At 40.2% G+C, this 20,610-nt stretch overlaps 1 protein-coding gene across 1 annotated transcript in view; it reads right to left on the bottom strand.

Annotated features, from left to right (window-relative positions):
- Positions 1-20,610, bottom strand: part of PXDC1 (PX domain containing 1) — a 56,188-nt gene that overhangs the window by 17,544 nt on the left and 18,034 nt on the right. Inside the window, exons 2-3 of the mRNA XM_027839376.1 lie at positions 4,709-4,800; positions 3,376-3,493 (exon numbers count right to left, since the gene is read on the bottom strand). Coding sequence (XP_027695177.1) covers positions 3,376-3,493; positions 4,709-4,800 — 210 coding nt within the window. The remainder of the gene's footprint in view (positions 1-3,375; positions 3,494-4,708; positions 4,801-20,610) is intronic.

Raw genomic sequence — 20,610 nt, 5'->3', positions numbered from 1 at the left:
AAAGAAAGAAAGAAAGAAAGAAAGAAAGAAAGAAAGAAAGAAAGAAAAAGAAAGAGGAAAAGCAAGGGAAAGGAAAGGAAGGGAAAGAAAGAATCTGGCAAAGTTATTAAGATAATACCACAAAAGGGAATCAGTTGAAACCAAACAAATCCAGGTTATTTTATAAATCTACAAATAATTTTCAAAAATTAATTTCATTTTATTTAAAATCATATTTTTTGTAAATTAATTATTTTTAATTTACCTGTTATTAATGTGAATTGGTAGTGCAGTATTGTTATCAGTTTGAGGCCTGATTTGAACATCAATTCATAAATAGCTAATTTTATATAATGAAAGATAAAAAATTAAATCATTGTGAGCACAAAGAGAATTGTCTGTTTCTGAAATGAAATTTCTTGTTGCCTTGAGGGTACGATGAAATTATTTCCACCATCTACTATGTTTGCCTCTTAGAGAAGAGCCTGGGAACCATGTTTCCACTTAAATGAAATGTCTTTGATATAATGGCATTGCAGTATTGTAGTTCTATTATTCTGGTAGCATAATTAATTCATTGATAACCAATTAGTAAGCAAAGATTGCCCATTTAGAATGCCAAGAGTTAAATTAATGTTCAAAGACTAAGAACTGTGTGATTTGTAGCATCCTTTATATCCTTTTCTCCTACATTCATTGCTGTCAGGGTCAGGTATACAGATGACTGAGGGCCATTTTTTATTTTTGTCCTTTGCATGGATGACTGGGGCCCAAAAAAGTTCATCACTTGAAGGCCTTCATTCTTGAAGAGTACCTTGACATCAGGAAGGTGATATCTTGATTTGCAAGTGAATTGGATTTAAGTGAGGGAAGGCTATGCAAAGTCACCAGCCTCACTCTCTCCTCCAGAGCCATCTGGGTCCAGTGGCAAGACAGAGATAAGGATGACTGGAGATGGCCCCAGATGCAGTGGGAGACCTTTAACACTTGAAGTCCAGCCTTCTGGTGAAGAGCCTCTCCACACTTGTCTAGACTAGTCTTCATGCAACAGACACAATTTTATCATCAGGCCCATAGTCAAAAACTTTCCAGTCTGGGAGAAATTGCCAGGTCGGGCTTCAATGCCATAGCCTTCAAGAACCCAACATAAGTGCCACACCCCAATAAGACATTAGAGTAAAACCATTATGGAGGAACTGCAGTCTCAAAAGGTTATGTCCTAGCTCCCCTTTCTTTATAATTTCTCATCCTGATGCCAATATAGGTCAATACTCAATGTCTTTTTTCACTGTATAATTTACTACAAAGAGATACTATTTTAATAGTATGGCCTGCAACAGAAACAATATCATTTATCTTAACTCCTTAACACCATTAAATAAATTGGATTTATGCAAAAAGGAAGCCAAGCCTTCTTGGTGCTGATACAGGATCTGATCATCTTTGACTGAGAGTCATGGAATGGTGGATGAACTTGGAGACTTTACTATTGCTAGAGCAGCTCAGCATCAATTATATCAGAACTAAGAAATGGTGCATTTAGTAGCCATTAACCAGCATTTAAATGGTGACTTGATGACTCTTAAATGACTCCATCCAAGAACAATTCATTCAGCATCTTGGGAAAGTACATTTGGCATCCAACTCACTCTGGTGAGAGTAAGGGGTAGTGTGGCGCAGTGGGAAGTGTGTTGAATTTAGAGACCAAGCACCTTATTTTTAATCCTGGGAACTTACTATATGTGCGCAATTGGTCAAATCACTTCATTTTCTGGGTCTCAGTTTCCCTGTTTGTAAAAATAAAGGTGGATTGGATGCACTAGCTGACCTCTCAAGCCTCTTCTGGATCTAACTCTATTCTCCTATCAGAATCTAAATGAGGTGGGGAGTGTTTAATGGACAATGTGATCAGCTGGTCACTCCCGCCCTCAACATTTTTCAGGCAAAAATGGCCTCTCCCATACTATGAAGTTGCGAGAGATAAACAGAATAAGCTTTTATTAAGCACTTATTAGAAGCAGCCAAGTGACACCATAGTGCATAGAATGCTGAGCCTGGAGACAGGAAAACTCATCTTTGTGAGTTCAAATCTGGCCTTCTCACACTTATTAGCTGTATGACCCTGGGCAAGTCACTTAACCCTGTTTGCCTCAGTTTCCTCAACCGTAAAATGAGCTGGAGAAAGAAACGGCAAACCACTTCAGTATTTTTGCCAAGAAAACCCCAAATAGAGTCACAAAGAGGTGGACATGATTGAAAAACAAAATAAAAAAACCAAGCACCTATTATGTGTCATATTTTTTTTTGCAAATATGATCTCATTTGACCTTTCAACTTTGGCATCTGAAAAAAATAAATCACTTGCCCAAGTACTTCAAAATATCCAAAGCTCTTTTGGAAGGAAAACTTTGGCTCCATCTACCTAATGCTCATGCGCATGCAAAAGTGTGCTTGGTCCTCTCTCTGTGCAAAACTACAATCTGATTCTTAAAACTTCTATAGCAAAAAAAAAGCTGATAGCTAAAGCATGTGATCTTCATTTTAACCATCAACAAAGACTTCAATCATTAATCAACTGTGATCCAGATCTTTCTAGAGGTTCTTAAATTTAAGATACCTAATACATGAAAGCAACTCAGTGGAAAAAGCTTTCCACTGTTCTAAATTTCCCAGGTTCCATTCTGGAGTTCATTAGAAAGCAAAGTATCTGAACATATTCACCCAGTCCTCTGCAGAAATGCCTTCACTGAGTTACAATTCAGTATTATGCCCTCAGGCTTTTTAAGAGGCTCTATACCAAAAGGATTGGCTTCTCCCAAATCATAATAGTATGTATTTTTCCCAGTGCCATTTATCTACCTATCAGTTCAAGAATTAAGCTAAAAAGAACTGAATTTCTCCTTGTTTAGTCCTAGGGGGACAAACAAATTAGTCTCTATATATGCAAATGCTTTCTTTTGTCAGCTAACAAACAATTAATACCACGTGATCTAGCATAAGCTTTTAGGGACTTCTTTTCTGGGCAACTTAAAGGTGAATTTAGAACAGACATTTGGAGTTGTCATTTTGGTAGTATCTGTGCTTCTTTTAAAAGGAACCAATTCAATCCCCAGTGTTTCATTTTGTATTATGGTCAATTTTGTTAAGCTGCCTCAAATCTTTTAAAAGTAGTCAGGGTACAAATAAGTCCCAAATCAATCAGTATATATTATTTAATAAAGATCAGACATTGCATCTCTTTGACATGACCTGTACCACTCTTTCCACTTATTCCAGTAATTTTTTTTCTCTGACCTAAGTGGGAGTGGATTGAATAAGTGATCACCCCAAATTCCTTTTTTCCTCACGGAAATGGTTCACAAACAACAATGCTTTTGAGAATGTGGTTTTTCTTACCTGATATCTTGACTGGACTCTGAAAACTCGGTTGAATTTTATGTACGTTATCATTCTTTAATACTTGATCTAAAGGGGATCTTTCAAAGAAGGTAAGCACCACTTCTGACCTAGAATACTGGAAAGAAAGACTGATTACTTAGAATTTGGGCTTATTTTAATTTTCTTTAATTTCCCCACAGTTGTTTTTTTTTTTTAAATTTCAGAGCTTCATAGAATTTTGGATAGAAAAAAGACCTCAGGATCAACAGACACCTTAGGGATTATCAAGTTTAACTTTTTAATTTTATAGCCAAGGAAGCCAAAGCCCATAGAAGCTAATATAGTACAGAATGGTAGAAATAGGGCCTGGGTTCAAATCCCAGCTCTGACACTTTGTAGCTGTGTGATTCCAGACAAATCATTTTACCTCTGAGCCTTGGTTTTCTCATCTGCAAAATGGAAATAATGATATTTGTACTGTGTACCTCAGAAGGTTGTTATTATTTTTTTTTTTGAGGCAATCAGGTTAAGTGATTTGCCCAGGGCCAACACAGCTATTAAGTGTCTGAGGCTGGATTTGAACTCAGGTCCTCCTGACCCTGGCTAGTCCTCTCTCTACTGTATCCCCTAGCTGCTTCCTCAAAGGGAAAATTTTGAAACCTCTCTGTGAATGTGAGTCATCAATAGGACACTTGTCTAATTTCACACCTAGTTAGTGGCGGGCAGATGAACTAGAATTCAGGTCTCCTCCTTAGCAAGAAACAAAGAAACCTAGCCAACAGTGATGCTCTGTGTGCCATGGTGGTAAACTGGTTTAATTCATCAAGGTCCCGAGTTCAAATCCTGGTTCTGTCCCATGCTATCTGTGTGACCTTGGAGAAGTGCACTTCATCTAAGTCTCCATTTCCTTCTAGGTCCATGTCCTTAATTCTAGGGGGCATAAGGAAGTTATGGATAATTCCAGGAATTTAAAAAAGAACAAGGCTAGCCTCTGATAAGGTTGTTCTTATTCAACCCACTTCAATCGAACTCAATCATCTAGGGATTACCCAAAATGAAGGTGCTATCCCACAAAAACTAATTTAATATAAAAGGAACTGACCAACTTCAGACTCCTTTGATGGCAAGGAACATTTCACACTGAGAGTTGATCTGACTATTTTTGTTTAGCTTTGTTGTCATTCCCCACCCAAATATGTGATAAAATCCCTCTCTTCCTCCCCCCTCCTCCCCTCCTCTTCTCTCCCTCTTCTTTCTCCTCTTCCTTCTCTTTCTTCTTCAGTCCCCACCCATGATCTCTCACTCCTTCTCCCCTCCCCATCAACCATAATGCAAAGATGATAATACTTACTTTGCATGGCATGCTAATAATAGTTTTTAGAAGTTTCTCCACTTCATTAAGTCTGGCTTCTATATCATGAGCATCCTTTATTGCAATTAGCCCTAGGAATTAAGACAGAAAACCCTGTTAAAATAAAAATCCCAGAAACATGAACTTTTTAAACAAAGACAATGGTTGTGCCACTGAAACTTGTAGCATTGTCCTGAAATGTACAGAAAGGGTACATCCTACCATTTCTAGTGCTTATAATGAACACTTAATTAACCCTGGAAGGGAGTAATAGCATTCCAGAAACTCCTGGTCTCAACTTTTATTATTTCTATTCATGACATAATGAATTGCTTTGAGTAGCTTGGCTACCTTTGGGAAGGAGAGCTATTTGATGATGGGGAAAAGTGAAGCCACAAAATGATAAAACAGGATTCATTGGAAAAGACCTTGATGCTGGGAAAGATTAAAGGCAAAAGGAGAGGGGATGGATAGATAGTGTCAAGGAAACAACAAACATGAACTTGGAGAGACTTTGAGAGATAGTGGGAGGATAGAAGGGCCTGGCATGCTATGGACTACGGGGTCATGAAGAGTCAGATAAGACCAAATGATGAATAAAAACAACAAACGTGAAGCAGGAGTGTGGTTAATAGCCGAAAGCAGGAGAAAATCTTTCCTATTTCTGAGAAGTCTGGATTAGGGACCCATAGAGCAAGGGCAGGAGGGACCCAGAACTATAAGGCTCAACTCTGGAATATCACTAACTGTGCTTTAGCATCCCTCAGCTGAAGTGAGTTGCAGGGGAAGATGGGAAGAAGCAGCCTCCAATCTAATGCACCCACAGAACATTCTTCCCAATTATGTAGTTACAGCAGCCTGTCACTAGCGGGCCTCAGTAACCTTCATCAAGCCTCAGAGCCTGTTGGAAAAGTGCTTACTACTTACATTAGCTATTTATTTAAATGCTGGGTTTAGAGGGGAAAATGATTAGCTCTTTGCTCTAAGAAAACCAAACTGGGTATGAGTCATAGGTCTTTCCAAGAATGACATGAAAAACCCCATTGTGGCCGTGACCAGAAATTCTAAAATATCTATGTAAGGAATCAGTGTTACACTGAGCTCAACTCAAATATTCATGAGTGTCTGAAAATTCTACTGAAGTAAGTATTTGTGTAGAGTAACTCTACTCAAATAATTATAACCACAGACGCCGGACCTGTGACTTCACTGGTATCATGGGGAACTCCCAGTGAGTAGCTCCCTTGCACAAAGCTGGTCTCCACAATTTATAAGCATCATCTCTCAACTTAGGCTCTTAAGGGAGCTGCCCAGCACAGAGGTGACCATCAAACAAGGGGCAGCCATGTGCAGGCCCACAATGCTTCTGCTGCTGAACCAGATTAAAATGGAATTGGAAATATTTAACAAAGTAAATAAAAATGCAATAAAATATAGACTATGTTAATATGTGGTTTTCTAAGGGGATTCCTTACCTATGGTTGGTGCAGGGGTGGGGAACCTGTGGCCTTCTAGGTCCTTGAGTGCAGACTTTTAACTGGGTCCAAGTTTTATGAAACAAATCCTTTTATTAAGGGGATTTGTTCTGTGAAGTTTGGATTTAGTCAAAGGGCCACACTGGGGGACCTAGAGGGCTACATGTGACCGGAGACCAAAGGTTCCCCATCCCTGATGGTGGCTTTCACTTCTATTTGAGTTTGACATCACTATTCTATAGCTTCTAAAAGTCAATTATCTAGAGGTGGGAAAAGAAGACTGCTAAGTGTATTAGAAACCTCCCCATAACTCATTTAACCCAGGACCTGTATTGTGTGTATTGTCTATAGGCAGACCCCAGAAACTATACAACTGTTGTTGTTAAGTTGTTTTTCAGTCGTGTCTTCATGATCCCATTTGGGGTTTTCTTGACAAAGATTCTGGAATGGCTTGTCATTTCCTTCTCCAGCTCATTTTACAGATGAGGAAACTGAGGCAAACAGGGTTAAGTGACTTGCCTAGGGTCATGCAGCTAGTAAATGTCTGAGGCTAGATCCAAACTCAGAAAGATGAGTCTTCCTGACTCCAGACCTGGCACTCCACTGTGCCACCTAGCAAGAGCTAAAAGGAGGAGCTTATTCAAAGGCTTCAGGAGCGTAAGGTGTGGCACTGGGCAGTGGCTCAAGCAGGCAGCAGGAGGGGAAGTAGGTAGGAGGAGAGAGATTCTAGGTAGCCTTGGAAGGTGTTATTTCAAGGTCCAGAAGCCGCTGACAATACAAGCAGCCCATAAAACAACTGTGCCATAAAGCATAAAAGCAGTCACCGTTATTGTTGTTCAGACCTGTCTAGCTCTACATGACTCCATGGACTTGGTCCATGGGATTTTCTTGGCAAAGATACTAAAATGGTTAGTCATTTTCTTCTCCAGCATGTCTCTATTTTACAGATGAGGAATTGAGGCAAATAGGAGTTAAGTGACTTGCCTAGGGTCACAGAGCTAGTATGTGTCTGAAGCTGCAACTGAACTCAGGACTTCCAGACTCCAGGCCCTGCATTCTATCCACTGTACCACCTAGCTCCTAGAATGACAGCAGCCACTGATTTAGGATAGGTTAGGAAGTTTAAACATCACTAAAACACTGGGCCTACAGGCATGGATAGAACCCCAATAGCCTCACAGTGTTTGGGGTGCATCAAAAGGAGCGGTCTAATTTTGCGGGGCTCAGTGCTTGTGTGGAAAGACTGTTAATTGGTATGAGGGAGGTGAGGAGAAAAAGGCTGGATAGAAGGTCTACAAACTTTTTCTTTGAGGATTTAAAATATAAACTTGGGCCGCTGGCTGGATAAATTGCTTATCAATCCAGTATATTTTCCTTTCCCCTACTAAATTCCTGTAGTACTTATTATCTGTACCCTTCTTTTGGTGTACACACACACACATACACACATGCACACACACTTTACACATATGTGTATACATGTATGTTCATGTACAAACACATATATGCTAAGGAAACACTCTGGAAGGACAAATTTATTTGAACATTAAGCATCTGATAAATAGATCTAACAAAGCAAAAGCAGCAGATTAAATGGTCTAACATGAAATTCCAAGAAATACACATTGTAGGTGTCTTACTAATGAACATTATCACCACCTTTCCCTGCTCATGCCCTCATCTGCTTATTCAAAGGCTTTAGGAGCGTAAGGTGTGGCACTGGGCAGTGGCTCAAGCAGGCAGCAGGAGAGGAAGTAGGTAGGAGGAGAGAGATTCTAGGTAGCCTCGGAAGGTGTTATTTCAAGGTCCAGAAGCCGCTGACAATACAAGCAGCCCATAAAACAACTGTGCCATAATTAGGTAAGTAAAACAAGCATCACTCCCTCCCAAACCCTCTTTCTTCTCTGTCCCCCTGCACCCAACCCTCTCATGCTGCCTTAAATAAGAGGAGGAAAATATCAAGAAGGCAAACAGACGTATCAGATTCAAGAGAGCCCTTCCTGCTCTCCAAAGGATCCCCACTAGTCTTGAGCACTCTCCTCTAATAGAGTCTTTAACAACTGCTTTTCAAAAGAATCATTCCAACTCTGAGGCCAGCTTCATACAATACTTTTGAAGACCTCTGCTTAACACAGAAGAAAGAGCACAGATTCAAGCTTTCCTGGAGAGATTTTCTGACCTGGGGAGAGAGGCAGATCTGTGGACTTCTTCCTTCCGCTAATGGCAAATCAATAACTGTCTTACCTTTGTAGACTTAGAGAGTAAGTAGACTGGGACACTGGGAGATTAATTAAAGTTGCCCAGGGTCAGAGAAAGCCTTGACGTGTTAGATGTGAGGCTTTAATCCAGGTCAATCTCAATCCTTCACATTGCACTGTCTTTTTGGCCGTCCAAATAATGCCCCCTAACCCCCCAAAAATGTTTCTAAATCCAAAGGAGGCAAATAAAACCATGGTATTTAAAATTTAAATAGTTGGTAAAGTTGTGAATTGGGCCAGCCATTCTGAAAAGCAAATAAAGTGACTCCGTGACTAAAACGTCCACACTCTTTGACCCAGAGATCCCACTGCCAGGCATTTTTTGTTCTTTGCTATAAGGGATAACTCTGGGATCAGGGGATACATTGGGATATACGGGTAATGTAGGGGAATGGAATAAACATTTATCAAATGCCTACTGTGTGCCAGGCACTATGCCAAGCACTTTACAAATATTGCCTCTTTTGTAAAATAGGTTACCAATAAAAATGTATTTGTAAAATATTGAATGAATATTTATTATATAGGGGGCCTATTAGTTTCATACAGGCCAAATAAAGTTTCTACCTCATAGGGCTATTGAGTAAAACTCTCAGAACTTTATTTTTGTGTGTTCTGTGCACAGAATCAATGTGCCCAGCATGTCTCTGCCAGTTTTCATTAAATATTAGCTGTGAACATCCGAGATCATCTAGTCCAATCTCTGTTTTACAGAGGGAAGGTAACAATCATTTCTGTAGAGCCAGGCACTGTGCTAAGAGCTTTATAAATATTAACTCACTTGACCCTCACAACAACCCTGGAATGTGGGGTGCTTTTATTGTCCTCGTTTTCAGATGAAGAAAGTGAGGCAGATGGCAGTTGAGTGGCTTGCCCAGGATCACACAGTTAGTAAATGTCTGAGGCCAGATTTGAACTCGGGTCTTCTTGACTAAGGCCCAGTGCTCTAAAGACTTTTGTCACCTAGCTGCCTATAAGGAGGAATGAGGATAAGGAAACTGCAGCTCAGACATGGGCAGAGACCAGCCTACATCAACACAGCTTGATTTGGCCTCTATTTCAATCCCACTGGCTGTTCTTTCTACACCATAGTGTCTCTGTAATGTTCACAGGGTACTATGATTTTTTTCTTTATAAGTTTAGTTTTTTCTGACTTACTAGTATTTTATTTTTTCCAATTACAAATTCCTCCCTCCCTCTCCTCCCCACCCCCTAAGACAGCAAGCAATCTGATATGGATTATACATGTACAATTGGTAATATGATTTTGAAATAACTACAGAGGTTTGTGTACTTGTAGGCACAAAGATTTAGAGTTACTTTATCTTAGCTATTACAATGTACTCTTGGTTCTTTCTATGATTTATTGAACATGGAACATTGTTCCTATGGGGAAAGAGGATGTGTAGAATGACATTGTTTTCAATAACGGCTGTGCCAAGACTCAGGCCCTGCTTTAGAGAGCTGTTAGAGCTGGCAGCAAGGTGACTCAGTGGATAGAACACTGGGCCTGGAATTAAGAAGATCTGAGTGCCAATCTGGCTTCAGACACTTACTAGCTATGTGACCCTGGGCAAGTCACTTACCCAAGTTTGCCTTATTCTGCTGGAGAAGATACTCCAGTATCTTTGCCAAGAAAACGCCATGGACAGCAGGTCTATATGGTCACAAAAAGTTGGACACAACTGAACAATGATAACAAGGGAAGGGACCCTAGGGCAAATATTATTTATGATCCCCTTTTACAGATGAGGAAGGTGAGGACCAGGGAAATTGACTTATCCAGGACAACTCAGCTACAGAGTGGGAGAGCTGGGAATGAAACCCAGATCTATCTAGAAGTCCTGTACTATACTGTACCACACTTTACTGTATTAGAAAAAACACAGTCCTGGGTTCTGGTACTAGGCCAGAACAAATCACTCTTTGCCTCAGTTTCCAACTCCTTATAAAATAAGGGAGTTGGACACTAGATCAGGGCTCCAGAAATTCCTGCTTTGCTTTGCAAGGCCCATGGCGCCTCAGTAATCCCATCATGCAGGGACAGCTTAGATGAAACCACAGAACTACACTCAGCTTCTCATCTGACTCTCACATTAACCCAAGGAGACATCCACAGCTCCAGACAATGTTACTTGATGAAGGCAGCAGTGGGAACCTCTTTAGGGGTTCCACCTGTCCAGGCACCTTGTCCAGTCCTGACTTGGGCACCAGTCCCACGGTGCATGGGGAATGGGGAAGTGTCGGAGGCACTCACTGGGGCTTCCACCTACCCCTCCCATGGCTGAAGAAGAATTCTGGCCTGATGGGCTCAGCTTTTCAAGATCACAGAATGATAAATCCAGAAGTAGAAAGGACCTCAGAGGTCATCAAGTTTAATCCCCCTCACTACAGATATGGGAACTGAGACCCAAGGAAGTTGATTTGCCCAAGGCCACAAACATGACAAGCATTAGAGAAGAGAGATGAAGTGGGGGCCTATGAGCCCAGAGTTGGTATCCTTTGCCCTCTTCCCACTGTCTCCCTCTCTGATATTTTCCAGCTCTGTCAAGGCCTTTCTGTGAGCCCTTTAAACAGTCTTAATTTGAGTGTAGACTTGATGGAAACCTCAGCAACAAACTACCCATGTTCATTCCTCTTTTTTTTTTTTTTTGGCAAGGCAATTGTGGTTAAGTGACTTGCCCAGGGTCACACAGCTAGTAAGTGTCAAGTGTCTGGTTTGAACCAGATTTGAACTCAGGTCCTCCTGACTTCAGGGTTGGTGCTCTATCCACTGTGTCATCTAGATGCCCCTCATTTTTCTTTTCTTAGAAACTGAAATATTCAGTTGGCTTCAACATTTCTGACATGTCTCCTAGATTCAAAACAAATCTGTCCAGTCCTGAACTACCTACTGAAGACCTGGAAAAGATAGCTCTCACCACCAAAGTCTTTGGCAAAGGTCACATGTTTCAATGTAAGAAATGGATATGGTTTATCAATGGAGATGTCTTTTTAGAAGATGCATTACCAGTCTCTGTTTTGCCAATGTACCCTAAAGATCACAGGGACTTTCTATCTGACTTGCTGCTGAAACCTCTCATATGCTGTCTTCTTGTATGAGAATGTGTGCTCCATGGAGCAAGGACTTTCATTAAGGTCTCTTCCTTAATTATCATTCAGCAGCAGGATGTTCTCCCCCTCCCCCAATTTTATCAGGAAAGATGAGAAAAGAAATGCTCATTCCTTTGGACAAGTACATTGTGGGGATTGTATGGTTTTCTCTAAATAGGTCAGGCCCCAAAACAAAATCATGATCAATCAACCAATCAACATTTATTTAATGCCTACTATGTGCCAGGCACTGTGCTAAGCATGGGAAGTAGAGAAGATCTTCTTTTTTGCTACTTTCCTCCGTCCCCATCCCTAGGCTTCACATCCCAAAATTAATCCTGTATTCAGTTTCCCACCTTTTTTCTTAACACTCCCCTACATGTATAAACCAAATTGAACATACTTAGACTCTCCCATGCCAGCCTTTGCTCATGCTGTCCCCTTTACCCATCATGTCTTCCCTCCTCTCCTTTGCCTGCTGAATCCCTATCCTGACTTTAAAGCTCAATTCAAGTGTTTCTGTTTCTATTAAACCTCCTCTCCTCAGTCCCTAACCCCTACACTAACTTCACAACTCTGTACTTTCTCTAATTTCTTCCCATATACACCACTAGATGGTAGTGGGTTCCTCCTCACTGAATGTCTTCCAATAGGGACAGAACATTTCAGAGCTAAAACTAGTTATTTCTATACCTGGAAAAAGTAGCAGCCTTAGGAGAAGGGGGATGGGTTCACCAGGGTTGAGTCCACTATGGGAAGGAAGAGAGACTCATTATGACTCTGGGATGATCATTTATTTATCACATATTTAAGGAAGAAATTTTTTGGGAAGGCATTGGTCCCTAAAGTTGTTTCTCAGCTCCTATGATTCTGTGATTGACTCCAACACCCTCACTTTCCGGATGAGGTCCAGAGGGGGAACAGCAAAGAGCCATTATTGCTGGATTGCAAACAGATGAGAAGAGTAAGGTATAAGAAAATGGAAAAGGAGGGGCAGCGAGGTGGCGCAGTGGATAGAGTACTGGCCCTGAAGTCAGGAAGACCTGAGTTCAAATCTGGCCTCAGATCAAACACTTGACACTTACTAGCTGTGTGACCCTGGGCAAGTCGCTTAACCCCAATTGCCTAAAAAAAAAAAATGGAAAAGGGAGGAGGAGACCAGATTATAAAAAGCTTTGGAATCCAAACAGAATTTTATATTTGATCCTTAAGGTAACAGGGAGCTGTGATAACTTACTGAGTGGGAGGATGATATGGTCAGACCTGCATTTTAGGGAGATCAATTCGATAGAACAGAATGGAGTGGGGAGAGATTTAAGACGAGGAGACCAGCCAGCTGGCTAACTGCTATGTGTATTGTGTGCATGGAAATGTCCAGAATCTGAATCTATTTCTCCATTTCAGTATTTCTGTGTTTGCTGAATGGAAGTCAAAAGACTCTCATCAAAGCCTGAACATACTTCAATGGAGCATGATGCACTGAGAAAAGCTCTGGAATCAGAGGGCCTGGGTTCAAACCCTGCCTCTGGCACAACTTGCGTGACATTGGGCCAGTAAGTCATTGTATCTCTCTGGGCCTCAGTTTCCTCATCTGTAAAATGAAGGGACTGGCTCTAAATATATGATCCTGTGAACAGAAGAATGCTTTATAGACAGTCATTCACTCAACGTGAATTGGTAAGAGGCCACTGTGTTCAAGCCACTGGGCATACTTCCTATTGTTCTTCACTAAATTCTAAGAAAAAAAGGAAGGAAAAGGGGGATGAGGCTTGACAGGGAAGAGAGGAGATATTAAATCTCCGGCACTGAAAATAAAGAAAGGGCAGATAATTACTTCTAATAAAACTGTGCTCCAGTTGGACTATTATCTATTAATTCCCTGAAAATGCTTTCAAGCTATTGGTGAAAAAAAAAAGCACTGGATTTGGAGTCAGAGGACATGACTTCAAAACCAAGCTTCCCTTCATACAACCTGGGTAATAGGGGAGAAGATGTTTAGGTCTTTGTTTCTTCATATGTAAAATGAGGAGGGGAAAGGGGATTATAGTAGATGATCTTTGAGGCCCCTTCCAGAAATAATAATAATAATGATAATGTTATTATAATTATAAGCATATATACATAGTGTTTTAAGTTTTGCAAAGTGCTTTACATTATCTTCTTAGATCCTCCCCACAATCCTGGGAGATAGGTGCTATTATTATCCCCATTTTAAGTTGAGGAAACTGAGGCAGAGGTTACATGACTTGCCCAGCATCACACAGCTACTAAGTGACTGAGGTCACATTTGAGCTCAGGACTTTTTGATTTTAAACTTAGAACTCCAGGCACGGATGACTTGTGCAGCAAACTGCACAAAGAAAGCCTCAGTCTCTGGGTTGGGCTTTCCATGGTGCTGATATCTAAGAAGTTGTATCCTACTGAAAGGAAACGCAAAGATAAGGGCTCCAGATGTGAATTTCCATTTCTCAGCAGAATTCTAGTTATTTTTGAGTTTACTTAAAAAAGTGTCTAGCCTAAGACAAGAAAGTTAAGGTATAGAGACCTACCCACGTTTCATCTAATTCAACAAATATTAACTTTGCTACTAATGGCATTGTTATTGGCATCCAAACAGTTCTCCTAAATTCAGAGAAAAAGGTACTTTGCCCTATTCCACACTGGCTCCCTTAGGTGGAAAAATAACATTTTAGTTGTGTATGTGTGTCCTGGGAAATGGAACTTGGGCACTATTTAATCAATTATTGCTCATCTCTTTTGACCCAGGCACTACACTTGAAACTACATCCCAAAGTATTTAGTAAAAGCAGTAAGAAAATAATGATATGGAGCAAGTGTGGTAGAACATGCCTGTAATCATGCTATTGGGAAGGTTGTGTTTGGTTGCTTGAGCTCAAGAGTTCTGAGCTGCAGTGACCTAAAGCAGGTCTGGTGTCCCCATTAAGTCTGGCACTAATATAGTGAGCCCTCAGGAACAGGGGGCCACCAAACTGCCAAAGAATGGGCAAACCGGCCCAGTTGGAAATGGAGCAGGTCAAAGTTTCCATGCCAATCAGTGGTAGGGTTGGACCCACAAGTGGCCAAAGCACTTCTAGTCTGGGAGAGATAGGAAGACAGTCTCAAAAAGGGAAAGAGAAATGAACAAAAATCTTCACAACAGCACTACTAATAATTTTTTAAAGTGAGCATACTATAGTAAAGATAGTCTATTCCAGTATGGGATTAAACTAGATGACCACTGAGGTTCCTTTGAGTTGTGAAATTCTATGTTCTGGTCCTGGAGGAATAGATTATTTAATAAAACTATAACATGTCTGAAAAGCATGGCTCACCCAAGAAGAACTTAATACTTCCACAAATGTCCCAACCTCTACAATCTTACAAACTTCTATCACTACTCTAATTCAAGACTCATTAAATGATTAATTTAGCCTTTTAAAAATCTGCCTGCCTAGTTGAATGATCATTTAGAGGTCAATCCTCTTAAGTTTTAATTTTTACTATTATCATCACAACTTTGAACTTTTCATCACAATCACACTGTTGAGAATCATAGACCAAAGGGACCTTAAGAGACTATATAGCCCAAGCCCCACACTTTATAGACTGAGACCAGAGATTAAGAGATTTGCCCAAGACCATACAGACAACAAAGGCAAGATGGAGGCATGTACATTTTCTACATAGACTAGGATTTTTGTTTCATTTACTTATTTTTCTGATGCCTTATATGACAAGAGAGGATAAAGAAAAAGTTTTACATCAGTGAAACATTTATGTGCACATCTATAATGGCAGAACGTGAGAAAAAATGTTCTATCACCCCTAAACAAAAGCTTACAGCAAAAGTTCTCAAAATGTGGTCTGCAGCTCCCAGACCCTTTCAGGGTGTCTGTAAGGTCAATCAATCAATAAGCATTTAAGTACCTACTATGTGCCAGGCATTGTGCTAAGCACTGGGGATACAAAAAGGAGGCAAAACAATCCCTGTCCTCAAGGAGCTCACAATTTAACAGAGGAGCTTTTTTCCTAATACTAAACCATGTCCTAATACAAACTATTTTCCTAATACTATTATGTTATTTACCTATTAAAATACTCCTTCCTTTTCAAGCTACATATCTAAGGCTAGATTTTTCTCAAATACTTCAACTATAACAGCAAATGACAACAGGGTGAATGCAGAAGCAAATATGATTATTCAGCTACTTTGCAAGCCAGACATTAAAGAGATTTGCAAAAAATATGTAAAATGATGCCACTTCTCTCAATAATTTTTTTTGTTTTGGAAAATATAATTATTTTTCATTTATAAAATGGTATCTGTATTAATATATAATGCATTATTGTTATTTTAATAAGTATATTTAAATGTATCCATTTTCATTTTTAATATGATATCAATAAACATAACCTACATAAAATAAAGAGGTCCTCAATATCTTTTAGGATTGCAAAATACTAGCTTAGAGAACAGGACACACAAAACTTGGGCTGCTGCTCTGGAGACTGAGCAGAAGGGGGCCCTAAAGTTCCATGTGAGCACCAAGACTTGTTTCTATCAGAAGGCAAAGATTTCACTCGGAAAGTCCAGCAGCCTCACTAAAGAATTTCTCTCAGGGAACTGATACAGAAAATGGTGCATGCCCTGGCAATTTCCCTAATTCCTGCTAAAATACAATCACTTAGCATCTATTTGACTTTCAATTTTACATCACATACAAGGGTGGCACAAAGGGCTGTATTCAGCTTTGCTCCAAGCATCTGGAAGTTGGAAATAGAAACTTGGCGATAATACCCTCTTCACAGCAGGTTGCCAATTCCACACTCATATGGGGAATGAATTGCTGTGAGTAGCAGTGAGTGCTCTTCTCTCCTAAAAAAGCTCCCTCCCTGAAATCTACTAACAAGGAATCTGTTTCACAGTTAATTTCCGGTCACATTTCTTTATGCACATGAAAATATTTGATTTATTTCTGTGTACCAAAATATATCACTTTAGGAAAACACAGGAATCACTAAAGATGAGTTATCATTTTCTAAAATTTCAGAACTGGAAAAGATGCTGAAGATTTAGAGCTAGAAGGGACCTTATAGTCCACTTCCTTCATTTGATGATACCCAATTTCACTGCTTGTGGCTGCAATCCCTCCGTGCCTTCAGGAGCTGCATTGGCTGGGAAAAAAAACAACAACAACAACAAAAAACCAAAACTGTCCCTTGGTGATGCTGTTGTTCAGTTGTTTTTCAGTTGTGTCCAACTCTCTGTGACCCCATTTGGGGTTTTCTTGGCAAAAAACTGGAGTAGTTTGCTATTTCCTTCACCAGCTCATTTTGCAGATGAGGAAACTGAGGCAAACAAGGTTAAGTGACTTGCCCAGAATCACACAGCTGGTAAGTGTCTGAGGCCAGATTTGAACTCAGGAAGATGAATCTTCTTGACTTCAGGCCCAGCACTCTATACAAAGAGCCACCTAACTTTCCTCTGCACCTCTACCCGTTTTGGTTATGAGCCTCTCTGAAATAAACCACAGTGGATGATCCACAGTCCTGGATTATAGACACACCTGTACTTGAAGCCTTACTAGTTTCAAAGACCAGCCAGAACTTGTACTTGGGAGGTAATAAAGCCTTTCAAAATCCAGGGTGTCACTTCTAATCAATGATGAGGCATCTGAACATGGTTTTAGAAGAGGTTTGAGGCATAGATAAAGCAGATAATTACCTCCACCTTCCACATTCAAAAACCTAACTGTAATTTATGTGACTTAGTCCTAACATTGAAAACATAACCAAATGATGACATCTTTAGTGAATCTCTAAAGAAGACAATTATTTTCAGAGAGCTAGCCAGCAATAGCTGAGATGTCAAACACATGGCCTGCATGTGGCCCACAACATTCCAAAACAAGATTAAAAAGTAATTGGGAAATATTTGACAAAATAAATAAAAATGCAATGTTCCATCGTATCTGACTCTTCATGACCCCATCTGGGGTTTTTCTTGGCAAAGATATTAGAGTGGTTTGTCATTTCCTTCTCCAGCTCGTTTTACAGATGAAGAAACTGAGGTAAACAGAGTTAAATGATTTGCCCAGGGTCACATAGCTAGTAAGTATCTGAGGCCAGATTTAAATTCAAGAAGATGAGTCTTCCTGACTCTAGGCCCTGGTGCTCTATCCACTGCACCACCTATCTGCCTAAAAATGCACTAGAATACAATTAATACTACATATTATAATGAAATCAATATGTGGCCCTAAGGGATCCTGACGTAGGAATTAGTGGCTCCCTGACTCAAATATTTGAATTTAACATCACTGAGCTATAGTCAGGAAGAACTGCTGTCTCTTTGCACATTCTGTCTATTGGATCCTGAATAAGTCACTTAATCTTTCAATATCAGAGTCAACCCTCTAAGTTGTATATTCATCAGCAGTGGCAGATTAAGTTTTCTCATACAGTCTGATAAATAAAAATTAACCAGTACATTTTCTTCACTGCTCCTACTATAGATATTACATCTCCCTGCTCCACTTCCTTGCACTGGCTGTTCCATCTTCAGAATTCAAAGAGAGGCAAAAAACAAAAACAAAACAAAACAGGGAGAGGCCTCTTGCAGCAGGTGAGATTTTAGCTGAGACTTGAAGGAAGTCAAAGAATCCAGGAGACAGGGCTGAGGGGGGACAGTTTAGCATACTGTCTAATTTTTGCTACTATTATCTCAGTCTTGAATTTTCTATTACAAATATACTTATCTGTCACAGAGGGGTGAAGGGAAGGAAAAAATAATAATAATAGCCAATATTTATGTAACACTTACTATATGCCAGGCACTATATTAAACATTTCATAATTATCTCATTTGATCTTCACAACAATCTTGAGAGGTAGGTACCATTATTATCCCCATTTTATAGATGTGGAAACTGAAGCAAACAAGGATTAAGTGATTTGTCCAGGGTCACACAGAAATTAAACATCAGAGGCTGGATTTGAACTCAGGTTTTCCTGACTCCAGGACCAGCACTCCATCCACTACACCACCTAGCTGCCTTTATTGTTTATCAGTCATTTCAGTTGTGTCCAACTCTTTGTGACTACGTTTTGGGGTTTTCTTGGTAAATATACTGAAGTCATTTGCCATTTCCTTCTCTAACTCATTTTACTGAGGAGGAAACTGAGGCAAACAGGGTTAAGTGACTTGCCTAGAGGCATATAGTTAATAACAGTATCTGAAGCCACATTGGAACTTGGGAAGATGAGTCTTCCTGACTTCAGGCCCAGTACTCTATTCACTGCATCACCTAGCTACCCATTAATTAAGCATCTGTTTATTATATGCCAGGTACTGTGCTAAGTGCTCTATAAACACTGTTTCATTTGGTCCTCACAACAAACTTGGGAGGTAGGTGTTATTATTATCCCCATTTTACAGTTGAAGAAAATAAGGCAAACAGTTTAAGTGACTTGCCCAGGGTCACAGAGCTAATAAGTGTCTGAGGCAGGATTTCAACTTAGGTCTTTCTGACTCCAGGACCAGTGCTCTATTCATTGTTCCATCCTCTTTGAACATAGGAGGTATTTAATAAATGTTTGTTGACTTAGCTTGGCTTAACAGGAAAAAAGAAGAGATTATAATTTATGATGTATAGAAGGCACTGGGTTTTCAACCCGGGCAGATTAGTAATAGCAATAAAGGACTCATATGTACAAAAATCTCCAAAGAAGCATTATGTGTCATAATAAAAAGTTGGAAGTGAACTTTGTGCCCAACATTGGGGAACTGCTGAACCAAATGTTGTTTGTTGTTGTTGAGTTGTGTCCAACTCTTTGTGACCCATTTAGGGTTTTCTTGGCAAAGATACTGGAGTGGTTTGTTGTTTCCTTCTCCAGCTCATTTTACAGATGAGGAAACTGAAGCAAACAGGGTGAAGTAACTTGCCCAGGGTCACACTGCTAGTTAAGTGTCTGAGACCAGATTTGAACTCAGAAAGATGAGTCTTCCTGGTTCCAAGCCCAGTTATCTGGGCACCACCTCAATGCCCTTCCACATGTGGTATTTGAATGCAATGGAATATTATTGAATGTAAGTAATGATGACTATGAAAAACCCAGAGCCACATAGGTAGACAGGCATAACATGATGCAGTGCAAAGAAAGAAGGACCAAAAGAACAATATTTGCAATGATTATGATAATTTAAATAAAACTCAGATCAAATACAATGGACAACTCTAGTATTAAACTATTAGACAGCCTTTCGTTCTATTAATAATCAGTAAACTACAGAAATAGAAAGTATCATGGACGATCAATCCCAATCATTCCTTTAGTTGGTTTGACTTCACTGATTTCTGTTATTTTATGGTTGAGTGGAAGAGGTTGGGCGATTTCTTTGGGTGCAATGGGCATGGCCTTCGATTAATGTGCACATGTATCCTATTTTAAATTCTCTCTGATTACTGCCTAATTTGCCTGTTTATGAACCTAGGCTACACCTACCTGTATTGTTTGGGTTTTAGGAAGTGAAGGCACTAAATGATGGTTTGGGAACAAGCAGTCTTACAGCTTGGAAACCAATACACTCAAACAAAACTGATCTTAGCTCTGGAGTGCCTGGGTAACAGATCCCCGCACAGCTAGCTCCCTTTGCCTTGCTTCTGTGTTAGTTACAGTCAAACTTCCCACTGAAGGCCTGAGCTAACTCCCCAGGAAAAACTGGCTGTAGTCCTTGCCAGGGAGGCTGAATCCACACTGGCACAATTAGGCAATCTTTCACAGGGGTGGAAGAAGAATTGGGAACACTCCCAAATACTAGTGAAGTTCTGTTGCTTAGGAAGATTTGTGCAGAGGCAGAAGTGTGGCTTACTGGATAGGGGTTTGGCCTTGGAGGCATGGAGTCAAGTCTGGACCAGCATGCCAGGCACTGTGCTGAGCTTTCGGAAGACCTGGGTCCAAGACCTACCACTGACACAAATTAACAGCTACCATCTACATGGGCAGCTAGGTGGCACAGTGGATAGTGTGCTGGGCCTGGAGTCAGGAAGACTCTTCTTGGGTTCAAATCTGGCCT

Source organism: Vombatus ursinus, unplaced genomic scaffold (assembly GCF_900497805.2).
Source record: "Vombatus ursinus unplaced genomic scaffold, bare-nosed wombat genome assembly UNPS02000577.1, whole genome shotgun sequence".
NCBI lineage: Eukaryota > Metazoa > Chordata > Mammalia > Diprotodontia > Vombatidae > Vombatus > Vombatus ursinus.
This window is presented reverse-complemented; position numbering and strand designations above follow the sequence as displayed.